Raw genomic sequence first — 25,274 nt, 5'->3', positions numbered from 1 at the left:
CTCTTTTGTTAGTGGGGAAACCATGAACTTCTCCTTCTGGTTGATGCTGCAAATATTTTACAGATATTCAACGAATGAACGAGAAATTTCATCCAAGGCAAAGATGTTGCCAGAAGTCAAAACCCACGATGCAAACTTTTTTCTTTTTTTTTTTTTGAAAAACTATACCTTAGTTTGAGATTCCTCCCTAGGCTCACTTTCTTTTTCCTTCTTTCTGTATGTGTTATATAACTTGGCCCCGTTTAATTCGCGAAAAGAAAATTTTTGATGTCACATCGAATGTTTGACCGGATGTTAGAAGGGATTTTCAAACACGAATGAAAAAACTAATTTCATAACTCGCCTGGAAACCGCGAGACAAATCCTTTAAGCCTAATTAATCCGTCATTAGCACATGTAGGTTATTGTAGCACCTATGGCTAATCATGGACTAATTAGGCTCAAAAAATTCGTATCACAATTCCCTCCCTAACTGTGCAATTAGTTTTTTTAATCTATATTTAATGCTCCATACATGTCTAAAGATTCGATGTGATGTTTTTAAAAAAAAAATTAGGGAACTAAACCAGGCCTTAGCACATCTTTCTCAACAAAACAGCTTCACACCAAAACTTATTTTCGTCGACTTTGCTGAGAAACCAGTCGCCCTTCCTCATGAGGCAAGCGCAACAGCCCATCTTCCGATAACCATGATGTTCAAGCATGGAGACTCATCACACTGCCCAACAAGGTTTAATTGGGAGAATCTCAAACCAAGGGAATTAGGAAGGAGATATTTGCAACAAATTGTCTTATAGGAGGGAATCTCAAACCTAAGGTAATATTTGGAGTGGCTTTTATATTTTTCCCAACAAAAAACAGGAGAGGGATTTTACAGCACGTCCTCAAAGTGCAAAGTGCAAACTTCCAGGTGAACTAGCAATATATATACCTGGCACCAAAGTATAAGACACAGATCACATTCCACTAACCCAAAAAAGAGAGGAACGAATAGCTTAACGATTAAGTCCAAACTATATGCACGTTTTTAATACGGGAACCATTATTCGACAAAATGAATGATTAAGGCAGTGCTTGGGGTAGATAAGACATCAATCACAAGAGCTTGGCCAATTGCTTCATAGAGGTTAGACTACAAACCGAAATTAAGCTGAAGCAAAATCCCAAGGGTACCTGGTGCACAGTGCGGTGCATACACACATGTGGATCAGGTTGTAAGTGTCCAGTCATGATCAGGGAGATGGATAACACATCGTGGGAATCTGATTCATCCCTGTGGCCTAGCAACTTAGCAAAGACACTCTTTTTTATCCAATGATAGTGGCTACTGTGTGCGCGTGTGTGCGCCAGCTTTTGGTCCATTTCTCGGCTATCTTGTTGCCGCATCCACCTAATTCCTCCGCATGCCCCCACCATGTGTAGCACATCACACCTTCCATGGTTCCCTTATCCCCTCCTCCAATCACCTCAGATATTCTCTCGTGGCCACGAATTGACACTGACCACGTATCGCAACGTGGATAATCCAAAACCTCTAAATCGGCAGTTTAAAATATTATAGTATCATACTGATGAACAGTATCACAAAGACTATAGTGATCCTAAGTTATCAGGATAAAGTAAGATTGCAAGATTAAGATAGATGCTCCCGTGTTCCTGTCCCCCAATAGCTACTACCCAATTACTTACTATGGTTTGCACACTGCAGCATGAACCGGCAACAACAAACAAAAATGAAAATGGACGGTGGTGTCACGCAGGCAGCTTGAATGGTCTGTGATGAGTGGAGGGAAATGAGAAGGGAAGAAAACGAAAGGACAGTCAGTCTATTGTCAGGGTAGACGACTTATCTTTACTAAGTTTCTCCAGAATACATACGATGTTGGAGTACATCTCCACCAACATTTTGTGACCCATCTAAACATACCCTTTGGAGAAATTATAACCTCATTTAGAACCGTATCATCTTTATCATTGTTAGCACCTTTGGTGAAAACAAATTCAATTTTAGTAATATGGAGTATGGCCTGGATAGGATCAGTCTGATTGAACTACCTTCCAAACGAATTAGTTTAGTTTGGGGGGCAAGTGTGTTAAATATTACCCCAGAATATGAACACTATGTGCTAGAGATTACCAAGTTGTGATTTATGGAACAAGAGCCAAAGGCTGCAGATCACCAAGTCCTTCTCATCTTGATTACTAAGCTCATTTTCTTGTTTGCTCCTTTTCATCTTGTTCCAAATCCAGCAGATTAATTTGATGAGCTTTAAATCTGCAAAATAAAGGAAAGAATTCAGAACCATCCTGTTTGTTTGGCTCCTAAGTTAAAAGGGTAGATTGAAAAACCTTCAACAACAGCCATATTCCCTTTCCGTTCTGAAGGGTGAAAATTCGGTGCATAAGCAGTCAGCAATTAATAGTGCAGCACAAACCCAAGATCATGCAGATGATGCATTGGATATCTTATGCAGAATAAGACGGATCAACATCAAATGCTCCAAAAAGCCTTTAGCAAGTTTGACTAGATTTTGCCCTGATACTGGAAGTGTAATTTGTAGTCATGCACCAGATTAGCAAAAGTTGTTCGGCATGGACCCTCTGCAAAGCCAAAGAATGAAAAAAGGAATTATCTTGGGGATCAGTTTGTATTTATAGTAGTTACATTTGTTTATTCGTAAATAGATTAAGCATTTTAAGAAAAGGTTAAGCAGGAGTTACTGACCACCCAGATATGTGTGGAGCAGTTGAAGATCACTTTCCTCGCAGATATCGATAAGCGAATAAACCCCAGGTCTCAAGGCCTCATCAATTTCTCTGCGATGTAAGAAAAGTAAAATTGCTGATCCAAAGCATAAATGAAAGAGCTTCATTAGTAAGGGCATACCGTGTTATGCCTGTCTGAAATGGACCCTGTCCAGAATACATAGAAATGTAACCTGCAAGAAAGTACATCGAGTGCTTTCCTAGGAGTTCTCTTTGCTGGCGCATCTACATTGTCCACAAAAAAGGATAATTAGTGTGCATATGATTTGTTGGCTTACCAACCTTAAATATATATGGTATACATTGTCCACAGGGCCATTTCTTCTACGGGGTTCATGTTTATATACTCTTTTTTGGATACTAACATCCTACGTTGCGGCTAATGGTGGAGTAGGTGCATCGCATACTAAACGTGATCAAAGGGAGTATACATTGATACATATATCTCAAATAACAGAAATATAAGCATCACTGACCTCTTCATAAATCCTTCTAAAAAAGGAAGCACATTTCATTGATTCCTCCATGTTCCAAGAAAAATAACCGGCCCTACTAACCATTTTGGGATTTGGAGACTCCAAACAACTTAGAAGTATGTTTACTGAATCTTCCAGGACAGCCACGCATCGTGCAACCTCACTAGACATAAAAGGAGGAAATATAACAATATGGAATGAAAATAATAATATATAACTACAGAATGAAAATACGAGAGGCAAAATATTTTACCGCTGTTGGTGTCGAATAGTAGTGCATAACAATTTGCAACATGAAGCATACATGTCAACTGAAAATTGTCTATCAAGTATATATTCATTACTAGCTGCCAGTTGCTCTTCACTCTGGTTGCAAGAATGGGGCATATTCCGACATGAAAGAAGATGTTTGAAGCCCTTAAAAAGTGTCATGGGAACATGCAAGCACTGAGAGACATGGCATGAATCAATTTGAAAAGAATGTCTCCCCACAAATGCTGTTATAACCTCAATACACATTAGGACAATGGCTCCAGCATCTGGGTGCAAATAAGGGTAATGAACAGGCATCCTCTCTGTGTAGAAAATAAAAGGACTTTCAAGATGTAAGACAATATTGAATAAAGCACCAATTAGGCCTGGGACGGTTCTCTTAAAAACACGTTTATTTCCTGCAATATAAGTTGAAAATCAGTCAAAACAAGTATAAAAACAATCCTTTCTAAAGAGATGTGCTGCCATGAAGTAGGATAACCACATAATGCATTGCAAGGGGCTGCGGACATGTGGTTAAAATGACACTAGCAAGACTTGTGTTTGAAATAACTCTAGGAAAAATCATACAACAGTTTCTTTTAGGAACATATACTTTTCGTCCTCAACTCTTAGTGTCGTTTAATCATCATCCCTTGACTCAAAACCATATAAAGCTCATCCCTCAACTCTCAATACCAGATAAATCTTTTTCCTGCCGACAAATCCATTCAGTTTTGGTGCAAGTTGATAGGACTTGAACATGACCTGGTGCATGTATGATTCTGACACCCCTTGTGTTTAATCCCAACCCCCCCCCCCCCCCCCCCCTCCACCTCTCTTGGTCTTCCTGGACTGGAACTATTTGTCTCCATTCCAAAATAACCCAACAGCTAGTCCTAGGCCCTACCTGCCAAATCCTCATACGCATACATATGAGCAAAACAAGATCGAGGCAAACACAGTTAAATTTTGGAGGGTCAGCAGGTGGAGGTGAACTGGTAGAAGTAGGTCCATCCTGAATTGCTCAACTACTCCACTCAGTTGAGAATAATTCATGCATTCTGGACAATGTCCATGTAACGCGATAGTCTATTTAGACTGACAAGAACCGACAGCATATTAATATGCTACCAAAAGAGATGCCATGAATATGAAAAGGAGTGTGTCAAGCATTTCTGTGAAAAATTCCTAATTATTGAAGACCTACATATATTTTATGAGGACCATGCTTATTACCTGATATTAACTAGTTGGCGTTTGAGCATATATTTGAAAAGACAGATTAGTCATGATAATTTGTGGTATTGTCAAACACACTCAGTGTTGGCAGACAATTCTATTGCACATGAGATCATGTTTGAAAATATTTAGTAGATTTTTGACTTCTTTGAAGCAGTGCACGGAACCACATTGCATTACAAACATAGTGAATCTGGAAGTACCAGACAGAAAATTGTCTACTAACCTGGCACAGTTTCAAGAACCAGATAGAGGCAATAAATCCCAGCAGCAACATCAGAAGAAACTGTCCCACCATCACAATTTCCTGTGTTTATTTCATATATTGAATGACTGAAACGATTCACTCCAACCAATGCTCTTTCAATGACTTGCACAGCTGTATTTAGATGCATGTTTGATGAAACATTGACATATTTTCCCAGTGACAGTCTAAGTCTTGATTTCAGTGAATTTAATCTGTTCTGCCTATTGATGATACCTTTAGCAACAACATGACCAGATCTATTCTGCAAATATAGTGTCTTTGTACTTGATCCAATCTCATGGGTAGGCAGAGTTGCATTCTTTCCTTGAAGCAAAATGCATTTTCCAATAGCTCTCAAGTGAGCATTAACTACTTGAGTGTACAATTCTTTTGACATGTTGATCTCAGATAATGCCAAAATGTTTCCTACAGCTTCAAGATAACTTAATATTCCATCAATCCATAAAAGAGAAAACATGTCAGGCCAGTTAGACATGTCTGCTAATTTGTGTAGAGCGATGTAAGCTGTCGCAACCATTGGACCCAATGGAAGCTTTTGGAAAGGACTGCATATCTGTCTACATACCTCACTTGGAAATGATAGGATTCCCTTCAGCTTAACAATAGCAGCAGATGCATTGTAGAGCTCCCTTAAAGTAAATGCTATGGATGGACCCTCACCACTTAAAAGGTTTTCTAAAAGAAATCCTTTCACAAATTGTACTTTGGGCAGATCAAAACCACGAGTCTCAGTTGAAATATTTAGTACACCATCTGAGTGAAATCCGTTCTCCTCAGGTTGGTGCCTAGTCCATTCATCCATGATTGCAGTAATATTCAGAGAGTTGTTCTCGCAGTCCAGCTCTTGTGGAAGATGAACAGAGATTAAATCAGCCAACTCACAATCCTTGGTCTCCATAAACAAGACATGCATGCAAATATCTACAAAGGCCTCAAACTTAGCAACACACCCACTGAATCTGGAGGCATACTGAAACATCACGTTCCTTTCCTCTGGACTTGATAGATAATCTTTGCATGTGCCTTCTAGTGCTGAAATAAGACCCCACAAGAATCCTCTTATGCAAGACATGGTGCATAATAATCTATCCCAGCATACAGTGTCATAACAGTTCTCTAATTTGATAACACACTGACTACCCTTAACAGTTACAGGAATGCCAGTTGTAGACTTCTGTAACAGTTCAGCCATAATTTTGACATGCTCCAAAGCTGAATTTTCTAGTATATTGAATGCCCGATCATCATGTTTTGGAGTACTGCTTTCTCCGCTGGAAGATATGATTTGTTTCTTTGCACCCAACAAGTAAAATACAGAATTCATGTTAGTTAGTGTTGAAAATATTTCTGATGTCTTATCTACCAGGGAGAAAATTGTATTTTTCAACTCATCAGTGTGCTCTTCAAATATTTTGTGTGACAAACTGACAAGTTCCTGAACAGATCTCAAAAGCCAAATCAGACAGGAGCCACCAAAAATTTTGGAAAATGCTGAGTATTGCTTCAACTCTGGAAATTCTTTACCAAAATTGAAGATAAGATTTTTCATTGCTCTTCGACAGCATACAAACAGACGAAGTAGCCCCATGGAATTACAAGATTCATAACGATGGCATACCATTGCCAATAGCAGCAGTCTGCAAGAAAATTGAAAAAATGTCATTCTCAGCAAGGAGATAACCAAAAGATTTCAGTTGCAGCTAAGAAATGTGCAATGTGCATATCACCATGCACTTTCCCAAAATTGTTGTCAATACAGATTCCCAGGACATTTTGACTAACTAGGATGCACGCAGTTCACCATCACAATTCGTTGCATCAAAAACTGATCATAGGCCTTATTAACAAAAAGGAAATACTGAAAAAGACTAGAGAACCCCAATATCAATAAAGACAACACAAAATCCACTAGAAATAACCCAGAGAACAATTATTTACAAAGAAAGAAATTAAGTTGTAATGATCAGAAACTATGTTAACTGGTTATTGTAATAAACAAGAAGTTCAACTAAAAAGACCACCAAGATCTTCATAAGAACAAATAAACATTGGACACTTTCTCTCAAGTCTCAAGTGTTTCACATTTGTGCCCTCCAATTACTGCCATGAGACAAATAATTAACGGCAATGATATAGAGCATAGTGTGAAAAATTATGCATTGCTACTCTCAGTCAAAAGTGCCTAGTACTTATAAACAAAGGGCGTGCATACATTTGTACTATGATTATACAAGGAATAGCCGTTGTAGTTAGTACACATGAACAAAAATATAAAATGCAAACTTACCTTTCCAGATGGAGAATGTAAGCTATAAGTTGCAACAATGACTTGGAGTTTGCATGAAATCCAGGAACTGTACTAAAAAAATTAAGTAAATTCTCACAAATCCATAGTTTATCTATGCCATTTGTGTGTGTAACATCAGAATTTGTACTAAAAAACTTCTCATTTTCCAGTTTAGTTAATATATCCACCAAATCAGGTGGCGAGTCCAACAAGTCATTATCTTCATTAGCATCAGTAACAAAAGACAATACCGATTTCTTCAGAGCATGGCAAACACCTGACACCAAATTCTTCAACAGAACCTAAGAAGTTGTAAGTTTGCATTAGACCAAGCAATTTGGAGAGGGCACAAGAAAGAAATCACCAAAACATAGAACTAAAGACTAACATTGATCATTATTACAGCACATCAATATTGTCATCATACTCAATAAATCATAGACAAATGGTACTATATTATCTTTGGATGGAAGGATTAAGAGAGGACATACCTTTCGGTCATAAATAATAGTATCACAAAGGAGCTGCACTGAAACATTACAAAGAGTAATTTCTCGGTGAGAAGATTGGCTGCCACTATTCTCCACATCTTTGCATGACCTCTTTTCAACAAAAGCAAACTTTATCAGATTAGAAAAGAAGTTCTTCAAATCCTTTTTAGATGCATGGGGGCTCCAAATATCAATGTTTTCACACAGAAGTCGCCAAGTTGCTATAGGAAATGAAAATTCATCTAAAGAGCATAGACTTGAATCCCAGGAAGAACTAATCTCATAACACCAAAAAGAGCCGGTTTCTCCTGATGATAATAGTCTCACATAGCTCATCATAAAACTGGTGAGTTGTGTGGCCTCGAGACAGCTAGACTTCTTTAATAACTCAGTGCCTTCACTATTCTCCTTGTCAAATTGATCTGTATCATCTTCAAGCAAAAAATCAAAAGCATTAATCTGCCTGTTAAGGTCATTTAGTCTCTGCAGAGCCATCACATGAAGGATGAAAACAAGCAGAGTAAACCCAGAACAATTTCTCGAAAGAGATTGTGTTAAAATCTCGATAGCATCAAAAAGAGGGAATGAATTATGGACAATCCAAGCAAAGTAGCCTTCTGCGAGAATATTGGCTGAATTGGTCCATTCCTTCCCGCAGCATACAACGAATGAATTCCCCACTAGTTCTGTTGCTTCTATCGCTGAATCAGGAGGCATGAGGCCAATAGATTGCAGATACAAACTTCTACATGACATATATATGCGAAAAAAGAAGACATAAAGCCAAGATAAACTTGGGATCTTCTGCCAGTTGGCACCTTGTTTGTTAGAGATATGCTTTCCTATAACTGAGTAAACAAACTCACTTGAACTATTTGATTCATTTCTCACCAAATGACATAAATTTGGTCTGATTGCATCAACCAACCTTTCAACAGATTTTGCAACGAGTGTACTATTTGATGTGGTCACAGTTATTGACTCGAGCACATTTGTGTATATTTCCGATAAATGCCTTCCTAGAAGTTCAGCTCTCTGACCAAACACTGAATCCCTTGTAACCAAGGATGATTCCCCCTGCACTTCCAATTTAACATCCAAAAGGCCACAAGTTCTCATCCACTTCAATGTACCTGTAAGGTCTAATGTTAGCTCCTCAATGCAACGACTAGACTGTCCTTCTGGCATTGAGTTTATTGAAGTACGAATAGCATCCCTCAATGTCTGGGAGCTTAACAATGCTGCTAGCGATTCCAAACATTTATCTGAGGATAACGAAGACACAGAAAATGAACTCGCTGCAACACCAGTACCAACAGCAGCTCTGAATGTTCTCACAGCACCACACAATGTAAAAATGGAGAAGGAAACCTACATAATAATTAATAAGGTCAACGGAGAGAAAGCATCATACTGAAAATCAACAAACCAACCTAATGAACATGGCAGTCTGCAAAGATATTTAGATAATTCAAATATAGAATTGAGGTCCATAGGCAATTAAGGACCACAAAGCAGAGTATAAGAACATAAAGAACTTCTGAAAAGTTGTATAACCAACCTGACGAAGCTCACTGAATGTGCAAATCACTTGGGATGAAAGGCCAGAAATCTTTAAGGCTAGCAGGAAGCAGGGTTTAATGTCCTTGGAAGATGCATTAGTAGCTGACAAAGCAAATATCATTAACCATAATTTTACAAGGTCCCGCCCCATGACCTTGTATTCAATATCTAACAAATGACCAACTGCATCGACAATCTCAGCAAACATTAAAGGTAGCATCTTCTTAACGTTTGCATCTTCCAAATGCACAGCTGACACCCAGAATTCATACATTTTTTCGGCCATTGAGACTAAGACCCTGTAAATATCTTGCAAGAACTCAAAGTAAGATCCTTCCGATGTGTCCTCTGTAGGTACATAGATTTTCTCTTCAATAACTGTTGTCAATACCTTGTTGATGGACTTCAACATACAATGAACTTCTACTAGCTTTGTGACCCCTAAATTAGAAAAGTTCTTCTCCGAATATGACTTACACTCTAAAATCAATGGTTCCATAAACTGCATAAACACTTCAAAAAGTGATTCCCTATGATGATGAGGTTCTTCAGAGCCCTCACTACTTTTCTGCAAGCTTGTTTCCCTGGGTCCTAGAGAGGCTCTCTGATTTCCAGATCTTCTAACAAACAACTGAAGCAAGTAGCCAAACCCAGCCAGCATCACTGACTTGTTTTCTGCTTTTATTGCTTTGAATCTCTCAAATAGATGCCTATGGTAGCTTCCTATGACATCCCTGGAAGTAGATGATTTATTCAAATTCTTGAGGCCAAAATATCCACTGAGATGTTGGGGGTGAAACAATCCATTGGACAAAATTTCTTCAACGACCTTCAACATGGTTCTGTCCTGCTTGTGCGTGAGGGAATTCACTTGTGAATTAAGCAAAACCAACAACTCCAACAGAGGGTCAAGAATCCTATCAACAAAAGTGCGGAAAATATTCTTAGGATTTGCATAGAATCTCAGAAAGCTTGAAAATTGCTCAAACAGACAATTTCCAAGGTTCCAAAGAACAGTACAGCCATTCCTCTCATTATGTGAAACCTTCTGGGCAAGGCTGATAACCTCTATGGCACAAGAAGCCCACAAATCAACACCTGCATTGAAGAAGGTTCTTGTATTGATGGAGAACACCGAGGACATGCACCCTAAAATGTGTCCAAAGAGATCAAAAGATTCCTTGTCATCATATAAAGCACCAGTATCAACTCTGCTCAAACCATTCCTTGCAACACGACCAAGCGATTTAAGTACGTTTGGGGAAATGGAGATGGATGGCTTCTTTTCAATGCAAATTCTTAAAATGGCCCAACATCTATAATCTAGCACAGGATCAAAAGGTTCTGACGTTTTCTTACTGTTCTCAGGCAAAATTAAGATAGACTGCACCCAGTTTCCAATAAATGATACTGCTCGTAGTAACTGCACGATGTCTAGTCTACGGCCATGGTTTGACCAATTTGACTCTGTGCTTGTAAAATTGAAGGCTAGCTCAATCTTTCTGCGTGATGTAACAACAAACTGTCAAGTCCCAAACTGGACAAGCATAATAACTTTCATCCATAAATGGTTTAACAAGCATGCCTATCCACCAATAAAAGAGGAACTGGAATACATAAGCTAAGCAGATTCTGTTGATGATTTGAGGTCATAAAAATATACAGTACAAAAAGTTCATCCAGTTTTATTTGCGCTAATTCTTTTGAAACATAAGAAAATGACTATAAACTGTCATTTTGACCTAAATCAAAGCGCACATTTTTCTATGTTACTAGGTCAAGTCAACATTGATCCAATGAGGAGACATGTAAACAACTAACACCTTGAAATCCAAGCTACAATGGAACAGCATCTCTTATGAGTTACGCAATCCTATATGAACTAAATCAGGTATATGTGCTCGTCCAGACACTTGCAGCAGTAAACAAACACTTCCAGCCCACATCAACCGAGTTATCTACATAATCAGACTAGAATCATAGAAATTACCAACTAATTCCTGCAATCCGGATCATAATAGAGTTACATGAGCACTATGTTGCATCGACTCGCAAGCGGGAGGAGCAAGAGAACGACCTTTCGAGGGAGAGCTCCTTTCCCTGAAGCGAGAGCACGAGGTCGAGGTTTTCCCAGCCACTCCTCGTGCCGCCGCCGCCGCCGCCGCAACCGAAACGAAGCTTGGACAACTTGGGCTCCCTCGGCCCCTCTCCGGCGGGAGGCGGCGACTGGCTCCGCCGCCGCCGCCGCCGACGCTTCCTCGCCGCGCCTGGGGTCGCGGTCGCCGTCTCCATGGGAGCGCGAGGAGAGCGGCGAAGGAGGAGGCTAGGGTTCTGGGTTTTGCCTGCGTCGCTGAGCCCCGTTTTGACGCGACGGATTTCGTGCTGTCTCCGACCGGTGCACGAATCTTAAAGCCACCCGGTCCAGAGCCGCTCGCCGCTGGCGCGGTCGGGTGGTCGAGCCCGACCGGTTTCTCCGCATCTGGTTCAGGGTAAAAACCCTAGCTCGCGCACCGCAAGCGGCTAGGGAGGCTAGCCTGTGTGGGTGGAGAAGGCGGTGGGAAAGGGGAGAAGAGGAAGAAGAAGAAGAAGGCGCAAATGGCGACGGGGGAGGCGCAGGAGGCGTCTCGGCGGGATGGGCGAGAGCGCGACGAGCACGACGCGTCTCGGCGGGAGCGGGAGCGCGACCACACGCACGGGAGGCGCCCCCACTCCTCGTCCAGGTCGCGGCTGGACGATCCCAGGTAGTACCAACCAATCCCGCAGCGAATCCCCCGCCGCTCTCTCGATCTGGTCGGGTTCCGGTTCGAGCTAGGAGAATTGGGGATTTGGGATTTGTTGATTGCAGTGTCCAATTTGCGTTCCATACTTGTTGGACGATGCAATCTGTGCGCTTACTAACCCATTTTTTCATCGGGGATTCCTGTTGGTAGTCCGAGGAGGAGAAGAGAGGACAGGAGGCATCATGAATCAGACAGAAGTCATCGCCACAGAAGTCGAGCTGAAGAAGGTGCTAAGGCAGTTGACCGTGACCAGAAGAGGGATAGGCCATTGCAAGATGCCGCGCAGCCCGATGATCTTTTGCGAGCGGAGACGAAGCCCCTAGATGATGCCAGAAATGGCTCTCCTACCAGGCATGAGAGATCTCCTAGGGGAACCAAACGGTTTCCTGAATCAAGAGATGCTAGGCGGCCTCGATCGTTCTTTCAGGTTCTTGTCTTTTCTCAAATGTGCATCAAGGGACTACCCCCAGTTTTACACTCTTTGCTTCCAATTGTTTAATACTAGCTGTTAACCGTGTGCTTGGTAGCTACTTTCAGTGTAAGCAGGATGGTTTTTGGTTCTGCAACCCTACAAGTGTTGCCGAATGTAGCATTTGTAGCTAGCTTTAGTTAAAATCCATGAATCCATTGGTCCCAGTTGCTGGAGGTACAATGTGCAAACGATTGTGTATATGATATGGTGGGTTTCTTCTGAGAAACCATGGGAAGTTGTGAAAAATGTTGTGTTTCTTGACTCTCGAGTGCTTCATTGCAACATATTCACACAGGATACCAATGATCGAAAATGAGTTATGGGTGGGAAAAAGAAAAAATGGAAGTTTTAGTATACCAAACTAGCCTGGCTTTGTATGTTTGCATACAGCATACATATGCCCCGACAGTAACAATTATTAATGCCGGTTCTCCTTATATAATATATTTCTGTTGCCCTTTTAAAAAATATGCAAGCTTGCACGATAGCCAATTCATTTAATTTCTATATTTAGTTCACATATCCAATATAGTATTGTCTAAACAAGTGATCCCCACTAACTGAAATATGTTGTGTCACAAGTTACTTCCTGTGTTTGTTAGTAGAGTATGTAGCAATATACCAATATATATATCGTTCTTCTATTTCAATGTTACATTTTTCTTCTATTAGAGTCAAGTGTATATATTAGTTAGATCCATGGTCTGCCAGCTGTTCCTCCATATTGTGATTCAAGTTTACACATTTTGATATCTTTCTGAATGAGCTGGGTTGAGCTTACAACAGATGTTCTTTCAGTAGTAAGTAATTCCTCCAGGAAAAGCAACAAGTAATTTATCTCTAAATCATATATTTCTTTTTTGGGTAGTGGTAGGGGTAGCTTACACTGTAATTGATCTTGTATTGTTGTACTAAAACGAATTGACATCTTCATCTCCTTCTTTATACATTTTGAGGCAGGGGGATGTACTTTCTTGTAATGTTTTCCAATTGTAAGTAGTTGCATATGATTTTGGTTTAAATTTGCTGTTTCCTGGGTCCTTTTTTTTATTGTTTGCAATGGCTGCCATGTTAATGTTTGTTTTCTCATAGTGTTGCGAAGTTCAAAAATATGCAGCGAGGATATTGGTTTGTTGTTATGTCTTTGTCTACAGCTCAATATGCATGAGTAGTATATACCTTGTGTAGTTGTGGAACTTCGTTTATGGCATATACCTACAAGTGCCCACTATATTTGACAACATTAGGCTACTTATGCTTGTATGTACAGCACGATGAACGTGGCAGTGCTGGGCAAGGTGGTCGGCGCTATTACCGCCAGGCTAGTGGTGAGTTGCCTCCTTAGTTTTTATGTTCTGCACTTATTTATTTTCCAGCTTCCCTCATTTGCGTTTGCTTGTTATTGTTTTAAAGACCGGGGAAGACAAAGGGATGAAAAGGAGCATGTTGGAGATAGAGAGAAAAACAAAGACGAAGGAAAGGCTGTGCAGGATGAACAACAGAATGATGGTGAGTCTACATGGAAGCATGATGGGTTCTTCCAGTTGGAGGAAGAAGCTCACCCTTCCAAAAGAAGGCCACCATTTAATGAGATGGGCATACCACTGGAGGGGAAAGAATCTGTGACTGCTGTTACAGAACCAGATTCAAGGTCACAGAAACATGATCAAGCTGGGCCTACCTCTGCAATAGGAGAAGAAAGGAGAAATTATCACCCACGGGGATTTGATAGGCATGGGGGACCATTCGGAAGGCCAGATGGTCGAGGTATGAGGAGGGGATTTTCTGATCACAGGAATGCTGGCCAAAGAAATGGCTATGATTCATGGGGGCGTTTTGCTGGTAGAGGAAGGGGCAGAGATAGGTTTAACAACCCATATGATGGGCGAAACAGCATGCACCAGGCTGCAGGTGATCAAGCAGAAAAATGGAAGCATGACCTTTATGACCAAACGAACAGAAGCCCTACTCCTAAGACCGAAGAAGAGCAGATTGCAAAAATTGAGGCATTGTTGGCGCTGTAGCTACGGCTTGGGATTGCTTTCTGGACATATTTTGCAATGGCTAGATAGATGATACTTGGTGTCATTGGTGTTGAATGCTGTCAGACCGTCTGTCTTGATGCCGCGTCCCTCAAATGCAGCTGGCTGAATTTTGGGGTTGACAATGTTTTCTTCTATTTGAGACTAAGAAAATGTGCTCAATATTCTCAGTTTACTTTATGTATGATCCATGAACTAAGAACAAGAGTAAACAATTTGCCTCCCATTAAAATGCCTATCGGAGGCCAATGTGTTCTTGTAAGATGATGTCTAGTCACGTTTTTGTTTGTGCTGTGGCTTGTTCTAGACATGCTTTTAGGCACGGCTGGTCGCTATGCACCTGCTAGTTCTGTAACGGAATACTACGAACTAGCGAACTTTTTAACTCCACTTTGCACTCCCTGTACGCTGTGTTCATGTAGTTACATGCCCTATGACATTTTTTTTAGGGTTTTTTTTTTTGAGGGGTATGCCCTATGACATAGATATCTCCCTTTCTATCATGTATAGATTTTGGAGCAATCTGGACGATTAAGATGGTACATGCGCCCACATATGTTCATGTATATTCGACATTTCTCTCCGCAGTTGGTATGCAAAACTTTAGCTTATCTCTTCAGCGAAAGGTGGTTTTCAACTTTTCATACAAATAGCTTCGATGTTCATTTGAATGGAAAATGCCACCATGATCAAAAGGACTCCCATTGGTTACATACACATCTATACCAACCCAATAAGTAACTATGATTGGTAGATACAGCTGATGGTTGTAGAAATGTAAACAAAACAAGTTTAAAAAATTGATGGGGGAATCGTTTTATATATATTATTCGTAGTTTAAAAACTAATGCTAAAAAAATAGACTGACAAATAAAACTACTTTAAACTCAACTATATAAATTAACTTGTATAATTTAAATTTTTGATGGCTGATAAAATTAACATGCCGGTTGAGAGCTGTAATACCTGCAAATTTCTAGTACAAAACACGCGTCTCTTTTAGCAAATGTTTCTAAATATTTGCCGGCATTGTTTAATGTGAATATGTCTATCTCACAATAACACATCTTTCGATAACATAGTATATTAAAATTTTTACAAAATTATTATTTAAAAGTGATTAAAGTTGAATGTGATGTCTCCTAACGTATAAGAACAGTCGTCCTCCTTCCCGCTCCATCTTCCTCACGCGCACCGCACAAGAAAAAGAGAAGCGGCTATTGCGCCACTTAAAAAAGAAACCGGTAAAGAAAGAAAAAAGGAAAAGTGTTTAGCAATTCAGAAAATACCTCACTTTACGCTATACTCATGTTTCTTAGCCCATTTTTAATTGTATGGACACATTACAATGCACAGTCATATTATTAGTTCATAAAAAATAAAGTTGAACGCGACAAATATAATAAAATAAGAAATAAATCATAATTTACGCTGCAAAAGTAGCAATGCATCAATACTTTTCTACTGCCTGTAACCACAACTCCACAACAGCTGGGCAGCTGGCAGTCCATATTATTACAGGGCAGCATTTCATTTCGAAGCATTTCCAACTGCAAAAAAACCCCCAAAACCCACACTGCTGGAGGCAGCGCATCGTCCGCACCAGCCTTCCAAGTTCCAACCCCCCCGCCGCATCCCCTCCTCACACTCCACTCCTCCCGAATCCCAATGGCGTCGTCGTCGTCGTCTTCTTCTTCGTCGTCGTCGCCGCCGCCTCCGCCGCGCCGCTCCGTGTTCGACGCCGCCTACATCCGCGCGGAGTTCGCGGCGGCCGGCATCTCCCCTCACTTCATCCCTCTCATCTGGAAGTACGCGCCCTTCCGCCGCCCCCCTCGAACCCTAGCGCTCGCCGTCTCTGTCCCTCTCGATTTTTTTTTTGTCATCCGAGAGATAGAAACCTCGTCTTGGTCTGAAGGGGTGATTTCCTCTTCGCGTGCAGGTACGTGTTGCAGAACCCCAGGTGCGGCGACCTGGACGCCGTCCCGTCGCTCCCGGCGGCCGCGTACGCGCTCCTTCGGCAGAAGTTCCAGCCGACCACGTCGACGCTCACCACCGCCGCGGAGTCCAAGGACCGCACCACTACCAAGCTCCTTATCCGACTCAAGGTGAATTGAATTAGATTGTGCCACTTTCGTGCTGTATGCTCAAACTTGGGGGATTTTGTAGATTGCACATTTTGGTGGTTTGAACATGCAGTACTAATGGTGATTATGGGATCAGGAGAAGTCTGCAAGATGTTTTAGGGTTTGTAATTTTTTTTACCGCTGTTAACCTGCTAGCACTTATCACCTAATAGCATCGATGTATGTGGGCAGTTTGCTCTGGGTATTTCCGAAACGTCCGCTCTATTGATTTTAAATCCATTTGAATGCATGTGGATATGAACAGAAGGCCTCACGCATACTTGCACAATTGGCACGCCACTCTTTTAGGGACTGAATTTAAATGAGTATCTCAAGCTGTACATTAGAAACGAAGGATTTGGTCTAGCATGTGTTTTCACTTTTATCTCTCCCTTGGGAAGCCATTTATAGTTTCCTAGGTTATCATTGCGCTCTCGATGCAAAGCTTGGAAGATTCAATGTAAGGGTTATGACCTAATGAGTTCGTGTCCTGTATTAGGTAGGTTATTTTCAAATTTTAATCCAACCATAAATTAAACTCTGAGTATATTTTGCAGCTCCAGTTTGACTCGATCTTGGTTACTCTTTTGTCTGATAACAAACATGTAAATGCATGCCAAGTTGTCAACTGTCAGTTGCCCTTCCGTTTGGTTGTTGTCTTGTTACTGCTGTTGTCTGATTTTTTTTTTGTTGATCCTTTTCTGCTAATATCAACTTATTCCTCTTCAATTTCATAACCTAGAATGGGGAATCTGTAGAAGCAGTGATCATGCGGTATGACACGCGATTGGGGAAGTATGACGGGAAGCCTCGGCCTGGTGGCGTGCGCTCAACCCTCTGTGTCTCCTCACAGGTAGATATATCTGCTTTGCACATTGGGTGGCAAGTTGTTTTGTGAAAATCATTCTTTAATGTCTTCATGTATTGCCAATATTTCTTCTGATGACCTGTCGTCCTGTGGGCAACTATATTTGTGACAATGTAAGTTATCCTTGGGAAGCTGGTGGCTTACTTGATAGACACTGACCTTGCATCTAAAATTAACACAGGTAGGATGCAAGATGGGCTGTAGATTCTGTGCTACAGGAACGATGGGCTTCAAAAGCAATCTGTCTTCAGGAGAAATTGTGGAGCAGTTGGTTCATGCATCCCGTTATTCTCAGATTCGGAATGTTGTTTTCATGGTAATATAAAATTTCAAGCTGTTGGAATTTGCCTGAATTTTCTTTTCAAAAGGAAATCGTGCACAGTCCACTGGATGTGCAAAAAGGCAACAATGAGTGCCATCATGTTTTCATCATCCAGACCTAGTGGCCTCACACTGTTCATTCAGTTGTTTGCTTGGTTTTATTTGTACTGCCCACTGGATTTCATACAGGCCATGGCAAGGCAAGCCATGCTATGCTTATGAAGTATTGCCTATGTATATATGTATTTATTCTGTACTGTTTTTGCTAGATTTTATGTCTTCCATAGGAAAAACGGGCTTGCTGTGTGAGTTTTCCCACTTTACTTCATTAAGGTAGAAAGGATATGTATTGTATTCCATTACATGGGTTAGATGCTTAGATGGCTTCCCATCTGAGAAATTAGAAAACCACCACACTGCATGAATGCATGGTACATCAGCTTGTTTTGGTGCATATTTGTGAGTTTAAATTGTTCTTATTAATGAACTGTTCTCCCAGTTCTATAGTCATGCCATTCCATTTGACAGAAATTAGCAGATAACAATTTTGAATTTGTGTTTTTAAGAATTGCTTATTGGTACCTAGCAGAGGAGTTTTACCTCATAGTTCTGCTTTATATGCAGGGAATGGGGGAGCCATTAAACAACTATACTGCTTTGGTTGAAGCTATCCAAGTCTTGATAGGCTCTCCATTCCAGCTTTCACCTAAGAGAATTACTGTATCTACTGTGAGTATAACTGCACAAGTACCTCATTTTGCATGTGGAATAATTGTTCTTGAGATGGCTGTTGGAAGGCTATCTTGTGTTTGCATTTAACCTTTTAAAAGTTCAATTTAACCTTCTGAACAACCTAGTACTTGCTCCTGTGCCATGCTAAACACATTTTGGAAAATACGGAAAAGAGTTTCACCAACTTTGCAAGTATTGCAGTTGGCTTTTGGATATTCTAAGGATATCCTGTTTTAATATTGTTCAATGCCTTTCTAAATGAATAATGAATTTCAGATGTTCTATCAGGTTTCTATTATCATACATTTCTTAGGAATCAAAAATATATTTCCACCCACCTATTATTGAGTCCTTTCTAGTATTTACTCCTCAGATTTACTTTTCAGTATAGCATGGTTCTTATCATTCTGACTGGTGAAAGCTTTGCTGCTGATTTACTTGATCTTTTACAGTTTTATGCTCGTGTTTTGACATTAGTAAATCGTTGTGATTATGATGCATGTCCCTATATGATCCATTAAGTTGTAAATCCTGCTAATATTTAGTTTAGCAATTGAATTTTCCTTGGGATTGATGCAGCTGAAAGATTGAACTTTTGTTAGGACTGAAACAGCAGTAATTGTGACTTTGAATCTTAATATTGCGTACTGCAGGTTGGGATTATCCATTCCATCAATAAGTTCAATAATGATCTTCCCAATATAAATCTAGCTGTGTCCTTGCACGCTCCTGACCAAGACATACGCTGTCATATAATGCCTGCTGCCCGGGCCTTTCCTTTAGTAAAGCTAATGAATGCACTGCAATCATATCAAAATGAGAGGTAAGAATAAGATTACTAAATATCATCATCAGTGCCAAATATAAGAACCGATAGCTTTGAGTTTCAATAAACACCTGAATGTTCGATCACAGCAAGCAGACCATCTTTATTGAGTACATCATGCTTGATGGAGTTAACGATCAGGAGCAGCATGCCCACCAGCTTGGTAAATTACTTGAAACATTTAAAGCGGTAAGAAACTTTCTGTTCTTTCTGCTTCATTTCATCCTGATTATCTTATTAATGATTCTTTTAAATGGTTGGAAAACCTTCCTGATCATCTTTGCGGTATACTTACCCTGGATGTTCAATTGTTTGATATTCTAATTTCTGCCCACTTGTATTATGATTTATGACCCATGGTCTTTCTGTTGGGTCACGGTGTATTTGTTTGGAGAATTTCCTTTTAGTGGTTTGACTTTTCATATATTAACATCTTCAGTTGGTTTGCCTGTTATTGTCTTCATAATATGTGTTATATCCTCATATTGGAACCTTTGAATCAATTCTCTCTTGATTGCTTCCTCTCTTGATCACTAACAGGTTGTTAATCTGATACCATTCAATCCCATTGGCTCATCAAACAATTTCAAGACTAGCAGCGAACATAATGTGAAGAAGTTCCAGAAGATCCTAAGAGGAATTTACAACATCAGAACCACTATTCGCCAGCAAATGGGTCAAGACATAGCTGGCGCCTGTGGCCAGCTAGTGGTTAGCCTCCCCGATGAAAGATCAGCGGGTGGTGCCACCCTTCTCTCAGACATTGAAGACATCAGGATCTGACCTCATCAAAGATGAAATCCTCACAAGATACCTGTAACTAGCATTATAGTTTCAATGCAGGTTTAAAATATGGAAAGTTGATTTTGGCCGGTGTGGTGTGTTTCCCTTCATATTTGGGAGGCACAATTTTGTTTGCTACACATTGGCAAAAGGCCCCAGCTTTTGTGTATAGGCAACTATCTACGCGAAAGTCTGCGCAACAAACCCTGTTATTGTAGATGGGGTAATGTTATCTCAGCAACCCATCCTTGCAATGAACAACTAGTGAAAAATCGCTTTGCCTTGCATATCTGACTGGAACTGGACGCGCCAGAATTTTCTTTGCTGCTTGAGTTTGGTTACTTCGGTTAACTGCGCCGCTTTGTCGGTGGGTATTGTGACCTGGTGTTGCTGGAAGTGTGATGGCACATGCGCACAGCGTGTCTGTTGCGTGGAGCTGGCAAGTAGGTGGGGATCATGTTGGGCGAGGGCGTGAAGAAGCTCTCAGGCATAAATTTTTGTTACTGTTTAACCTTATAAATTTTTAATTATAAGAACAATCCATTATAAACTTATTTCTAAATACGAACCTTCTAACAACTGCGGTGTTATTTTACCACACTAAATTAACTGGTGTGGCAAAAAGTTCTTATTTGAAATTATCCTTCTATCGACTGCGGTGTTATTTTGCCACACTAAATTAACTGGCGTGGCAAAAAGTTCGTATTTGAAATTAGTATGTTTTTGGAAGGGTTTATTTTAAAATTAAAAGGTGAAAGGGTTTAAAAGAAATATAAAAAAAAGACATTCTCAGGCACATGAGCTGTGCCGCTTCCTGCGTCTTTGCGATTCGTACGTGCTCTGCCAGATGTTCGGCATTGCAACTGTTGCTCGTCTCTTGGAAACAAATCTGGAACGTCCAATTCGTCGCCCGGGAAATACCGCCGGCGGCGGCATGTGCCGTGACTGCAGTGTTGGCGTTACTCCAGGTTGCAACTGCCCGTGCTAGTATTTCTCGTGGCGCCCCACCATTCCCTTCTACTAGTGGCGGAACCTCTCTGACCTCTCCTTTCTCTCTCCCTCCTCTTCGGCGGCCGCCTCCCCCCTCCCCCCCTTCCCCAAGCCGCCGCCGCCGCCGCCATGGCCATGAAGGGACCCGGCCTCTTCTCCGACATTGGCAAGAGGGCCAAGGGTAACCCGCATCTTACCCCTCCTCCCATCTCATCCTCTCTCTCGCTCGCTCGCTCGCTCGCTTTCCGTTCCCTAATTCGTTTGTTTTCGTTTCTCGTTGTTGTTGGGGTTTGGTGATCTGCAGATCTGCTCACCAAGGACTACACCTACGACCAGAAGCTGACCGTCTCCACCGTCAGCTCCTCCGGAGTGGTAAGGGTTCCCCATCCGATCCGATCGCGCTCGTGTGATCTGGCGCTGAGTTCCGTGTTGCGCTTGTTCGTGGTTGACCCGCGAGCTTTGCCATCTAGTCGTGGTTGTGGTTGTGCGTAGTCTTGATTTGTTGACGGGTAGGATGCGTGCTGTAGTCATGGGCTCATGGCCTGTTTAATTGCTGCTATTTAGGTTTCGGGTTTGTCAGGTCTTTCCGTGGCTGCAATTCCTTGGCGTGTTTGCTGTTTTTTCATGTGAATGGATGTAGTGTTAATGCCCGTTAGCTGCGTGATAGCCTGATAGGAAATGGGAAATCGTTCATTTTGTAGAGCAATTCAGTGACTTGTATATTTGAGGGAATTAATTGGGGGAGCTAGATCGTATAAAGTTCAATTCTGCTACAGGAGGTAGTGTAGTCAGCACCGGTGTTCGAGGCGCTGCTGCTGTCCTCCTGACTCAATGAAGATTCTGCATGTGTCTGAAGCAATAGAGATATCATTGGGGGTTTGTCTATGATGAACAGTTACGAAGTATACATGCTTGATCTGTAATATGACATCTTGGTGGCAGTGTTGTTAGACCTTTTAGTATTTCTGTAGGAGTGTGTAGGCTGTGATTGGAGTAATAGGAGAAACATAAGTTGTAGCTACGATTTGGAGAAACTAGAGAGTTGAAGTTATGGTTAGCCACCTGTATCATTGCCAACCAGTACTCTTGGAAACATTGAATGTGTAAAATGTTATCATGATTTGTTTCCGCCACAGCAATTTTTGTTTGGTTATTCCACATTTCCACTTACCATTGTTGCCAAACTCATCTGTATCAGTGGACCAGTACAAACACTCTTCTGGTATGATATAGACATATAGTAAAACATAAGAAGTGTTTCTACTTGCTAGTTGATATATTCTGATATTCAAGGTTGAATATAACAGTTCTGCACAATGCGTTTGCTTTTCTTCTTTTATTTTAGAACTTCGTTTCTTATATTGCCGTTTTGAAGGATTCTGGTTGTAGTTGCAGGCTTCTTCTAGGATGGGTTATAAATTGCAATCACTAGATGCTTTCATTGGATGTATCAATGTAACAAATAACAAATTATGTAACTGCAGTTGTCCTTCTAGTGTTCATTTGCGCTAGCATTTCTTTTCAAGCATATGGCTGCTATGAGGATCTGGGTTTATTATTTTAGGTCATGTCGTGCTTACCATGTTATACTACCAAGATCCTTCCGCTCTCATGAGATGTGATATTACTGAGTTTCCATTCTTTAAGCCTATCTAAATAAATTCCTCCCCCAAAAAATAAGGTAGCTATATATTCATTCTGTTTATGCAACAGTTGACTAGCTTTATTGTGCTATCACACATGCATATTCTGTTCAGTATGAAATGCTTGTTGAATTGAAAAAGGTTTACTTCTCCAGTTCTTCCTTTTATTTTCAAGTAATTAAGGCTGTTAAGAATATATCAATGCAAATTGGTGGTGATAGGGTAAATATTGTAAAAACCTGCCAACCATAGTCCCTTCTCTCCTGATAGAAACTACACATCCTATAATTTTATCTGGGTGCATTGAAATAGACACTGTTAACTGGAAAAAATGAATTTCATATTTGATTTTGGAATATAGATGAGTTACATTCCATACATACATGCATGTATGATGCTATTACTTGTTGTGGGCTTGAAGCTACGACAAGCATTGCATTTAACTCCTTTGCATATGGTGCTGTGTAAATTACTTCTCATATAATTTTTTGCCCCCATGTGCCCATCCACCATTTTCATACAATGAATGGTCAACATACACAATGACCATTGTTGCAAAATTTTGTCACATGTATAATGGTTTTACTTGCTATGATAATACTGCCCTATCTTTTCAGTAATATTAACTTATTATGTATGCTTGTTTGCCCTTTATAAACTTGCATGCTGTGGTTCTCATGTATTTTGTCCTTTATTTGTCAGGGCCTCACTTCCACAGCTGTGAAGAAAGGGGGGCTTTATACTCTTGATGTCAGCTCAGTTTACAAGTACAAGAGTACTCTCGTCGATGTCAAAGTGGACACAGAATCTAATGTTCGTGATATGGAATACTCGGATTTATATTTTTTCCTCTCCATAACATGTCTAGCTGTAACACAAATATATGATTTCTGCAGATCTCTACTACTTTGACTGTGTTTGATGTCCTTCCATCCACAAAGCTTGCGACAAGTGTCAAGCTGCCTGACTACAATTCTGGAAAGGTAATTTTATCGTGTCAAGTTATGTTTTTAAATTGAAAACGATCCATAGCTGAGTTTTCAATGACAGGTGGAGATGCAATACTTCCATGAGAATGCAAGTTTTGCCACTGCTGTTGGCATGAAGCCATCTCCTGTGGTTGAATTTTCTGGAACAGCTGGTGCTCAAGGACTTGCCTTTGGTGCAGAAGCTGGGTTTGACACTGCTACAGGAAAATTTACCAAATACAGTGCTGCGATAGGTGTAACCAAGCCAGATTATCATGCTGCAATCGTTCTGTAAGTACATGCTTCATTGTAACTTGTCATGACCTGGGTTGTAATGTTAGTACTGATACATTACACAAACATGTGCAGGGCGGACAAAGGTGACACCGTTAAAGTGTCAGGTGTATATCACCTTGATGATAAGCAGAAATCCTCTGTTGTTGCTGAATTAACCCGCAGGCTCTCAACAAATGAGAACACTCTCACTGTTGGTGGCCTGTACAAGGTTGACCCCGAGACAGCTGTGAAGGCAAGGCTCAACAACACTGGAAAGCTTGCTGCTCTTCTCCAGCATGAGGTTAAACCCAAGTCGGTTTTGACAATCTCTGGTGAATTCGACACCAAGGCCTTGGACAGACCCCCCAAGTTTGGTCTAGCGCTTGCACTCAGGCCCTGATAACATCGTCTGTGGTTGATGGCTGTTAAATTTCGAATTCTTTGGTTGTTTTGCAAAGCAATGGCCAATAATTTGTTCCGCAGACCTGTTACTTCAATCTTTTAAAGTTTTGCTGCTCTGTGGGCAGGAGCCAATGGGTGTTTTACATGATTTTATCCGCTACTTCTGTTGATGAAAGCATCTAGTCATTGTTAGATGTATGCTGTTTTCCTCTCTTTCTTAGCTTAAAGCTCACTTTCTATGTACTACTGAGGTGCCATGCCACCAGTAGTCTATATTGATATTCCTTGCACAAGGTACGTGAGTTTTTTCTTGCCGTGTTCATTGATTTGATAAATCTGGGATTTACCTGTTTGAAGCTCATTTCTTCTGCTCACGTATCCTGAAAAGTCTCTTTCTAAAATATCGTCGGTTTTCTTCCTTACTAAAAGTCATTTTCCCAGCAGAGGAGGGGTCCCAATCAAATAAAATTCAATATGGAAAATCAGGGGACTACTAAATAAATAAATATTGTTTTGATATGACAAATAAATAATTAGGTGATAAGGATTGGTTGATTGAGTGCTTCGTTTATTTATTGCGAAAGCCAATTGTGACGCTAATTTGCCAGAAAAAACAACCCGCGAACTTACTGTTGTTGTGTCGAAATGGTTGGACAATGGACATGTATTCTTTCAAAGTGCAGCCAACACGATCATTACGGTG

General features: G+C 40.7%; 4 protein-coding genes across 4 annotated transcripts; 3 read left to right on the top strand and 1 right to left on the bottom strand.

Moving 5' to 3' along the window:
• Positions 1 to 537: 537 nt before the first annotated feature.
• Positions 538 to 11,679, bottom strand: LOC127768312 (uncharacterized). Its single transcript, XM_052293867.1, has 11 exons — positions 11,423 to 11,679; positions 9,344 to 10,847; positions 7,783 to 9,153; positions 7,292 to 7,593; positions 4,963 to 6,641; positions 3,496 to 3,913; positions 3,243 to 3,405; positions 2,888 to 2,991; positions 2,726 to 2,817; positions 2,350 to 2,601; positions 538 to 2,275 (listed from the first exon to the last, which is right to left on the bottom strand). The coding sequence occupies exons 1-10, from the start codon at positions 11,635 to 11,637 to the stop codon at positions 2,525 to 2,527; spliced, it is 5,925 nt and encodes a 1,974-aa protein (XP_052149827.1). The 5' UTR covers positions 11,638 to 11,679; the 3' UTR covers positions 538 to 2,275; positions 2,350 to 2,524.
• Positions 11,680 to 11,858: 179 nt separating this feature from the next.
• Positions 11,859 to 15,084, top strand: LOC127768314 (uncharacterized). The gene is made up of 4 exons (XM_052293868.1): positions 11,859 to 12,086; positions 12,276 to 12,552; positions 13,868 to 13,925; positions 14,011 to 15,084. The coding sequence occupies exons 1-4, from the start codon at positions 11,941 to 11,943 to the stop codon at positions 14,619 to 14,621; spliced, it is 1,092 nt and encodes a 363-aa protein (XP_052149828.1). The 5' UTR covers positions 11,859 to 11,940; the 3' UTR covers positions 14,622 to 15,084.
• Positions 15,085 to 16,200: 1,116 nt separating this feature from the next.
• LOC127765150 (uncharacterized) lies at positions 16,201 to 20,579 on the top strand. Its single transcript, XM_052289989.1, has 8 exons — positions 16,201 to 16,447; positions 16,579 to 16,744; positions 17,505 to 17,615; positions 17,812 to 17,946; positions 18,576 to 18,680; positions 19,337 to 19,506; positions 19,599 to 19,698; positions 20,050 to 20,579. The coding sequence occupies exons 1-8, from the start codon at positions 16,308 to 16,310 to the stop codon at positions 20,290 to 20,292; spliced, it is 1,170 nt and encodes a 389-aa protein (XP_052145949.1). The 5' UTR covers positions 16,201 to 16,307; the 3' UTR covers positions 20,293 to 20,579.
• A 730-nt stretch (positions 20,580 to 21,309) lies between these two features.
• LOC127768458 (mitochondrial outer membrane protein porin 5) lies at positions 21,310 to 24,873 on the top strand. Its single transcript, XM_052294038.1, has 6 exons — positions 21,310 to 21,463; positions 21,587 to 21,654; positions 23,628 to 23,738; positions 23,822 to 23,908; positions 23,976 to 24,184; positions 24,263 to 24,873. Exons 1-6 carry the CDS (start codon positions 21,412 to 21,414, stop codon positions 24,567 to 24,569), a joined length of 834 nt encoding a protein of 277 aa, XP_052149998.1. The 5' UTR covers positions 21,310 to 21,411; the 3' UTR covers positions 24,570 to 24,873.
• The last annotated feature ends 401 nt before the right edge of the window (positions 24,874 to 25,274 follow it).

The sequence above is a fragment of the Oryza glaberrima genome, chromosome 3 (assembly GCF_000147395.1).
Source record: "Oryza glaberrima chromosome 3, OglaRS2, whole genome shotgun sequence".
Lineage (NCBI taxonomy): Eukaryota > Viridiplantae > Streptophyta > Magnoliopsida > Poales > Poaceae > Oryza > Oryza glaberrima.
This window is presented reverse-complemented; position numbering and strand designations above follow the sequence as displayed.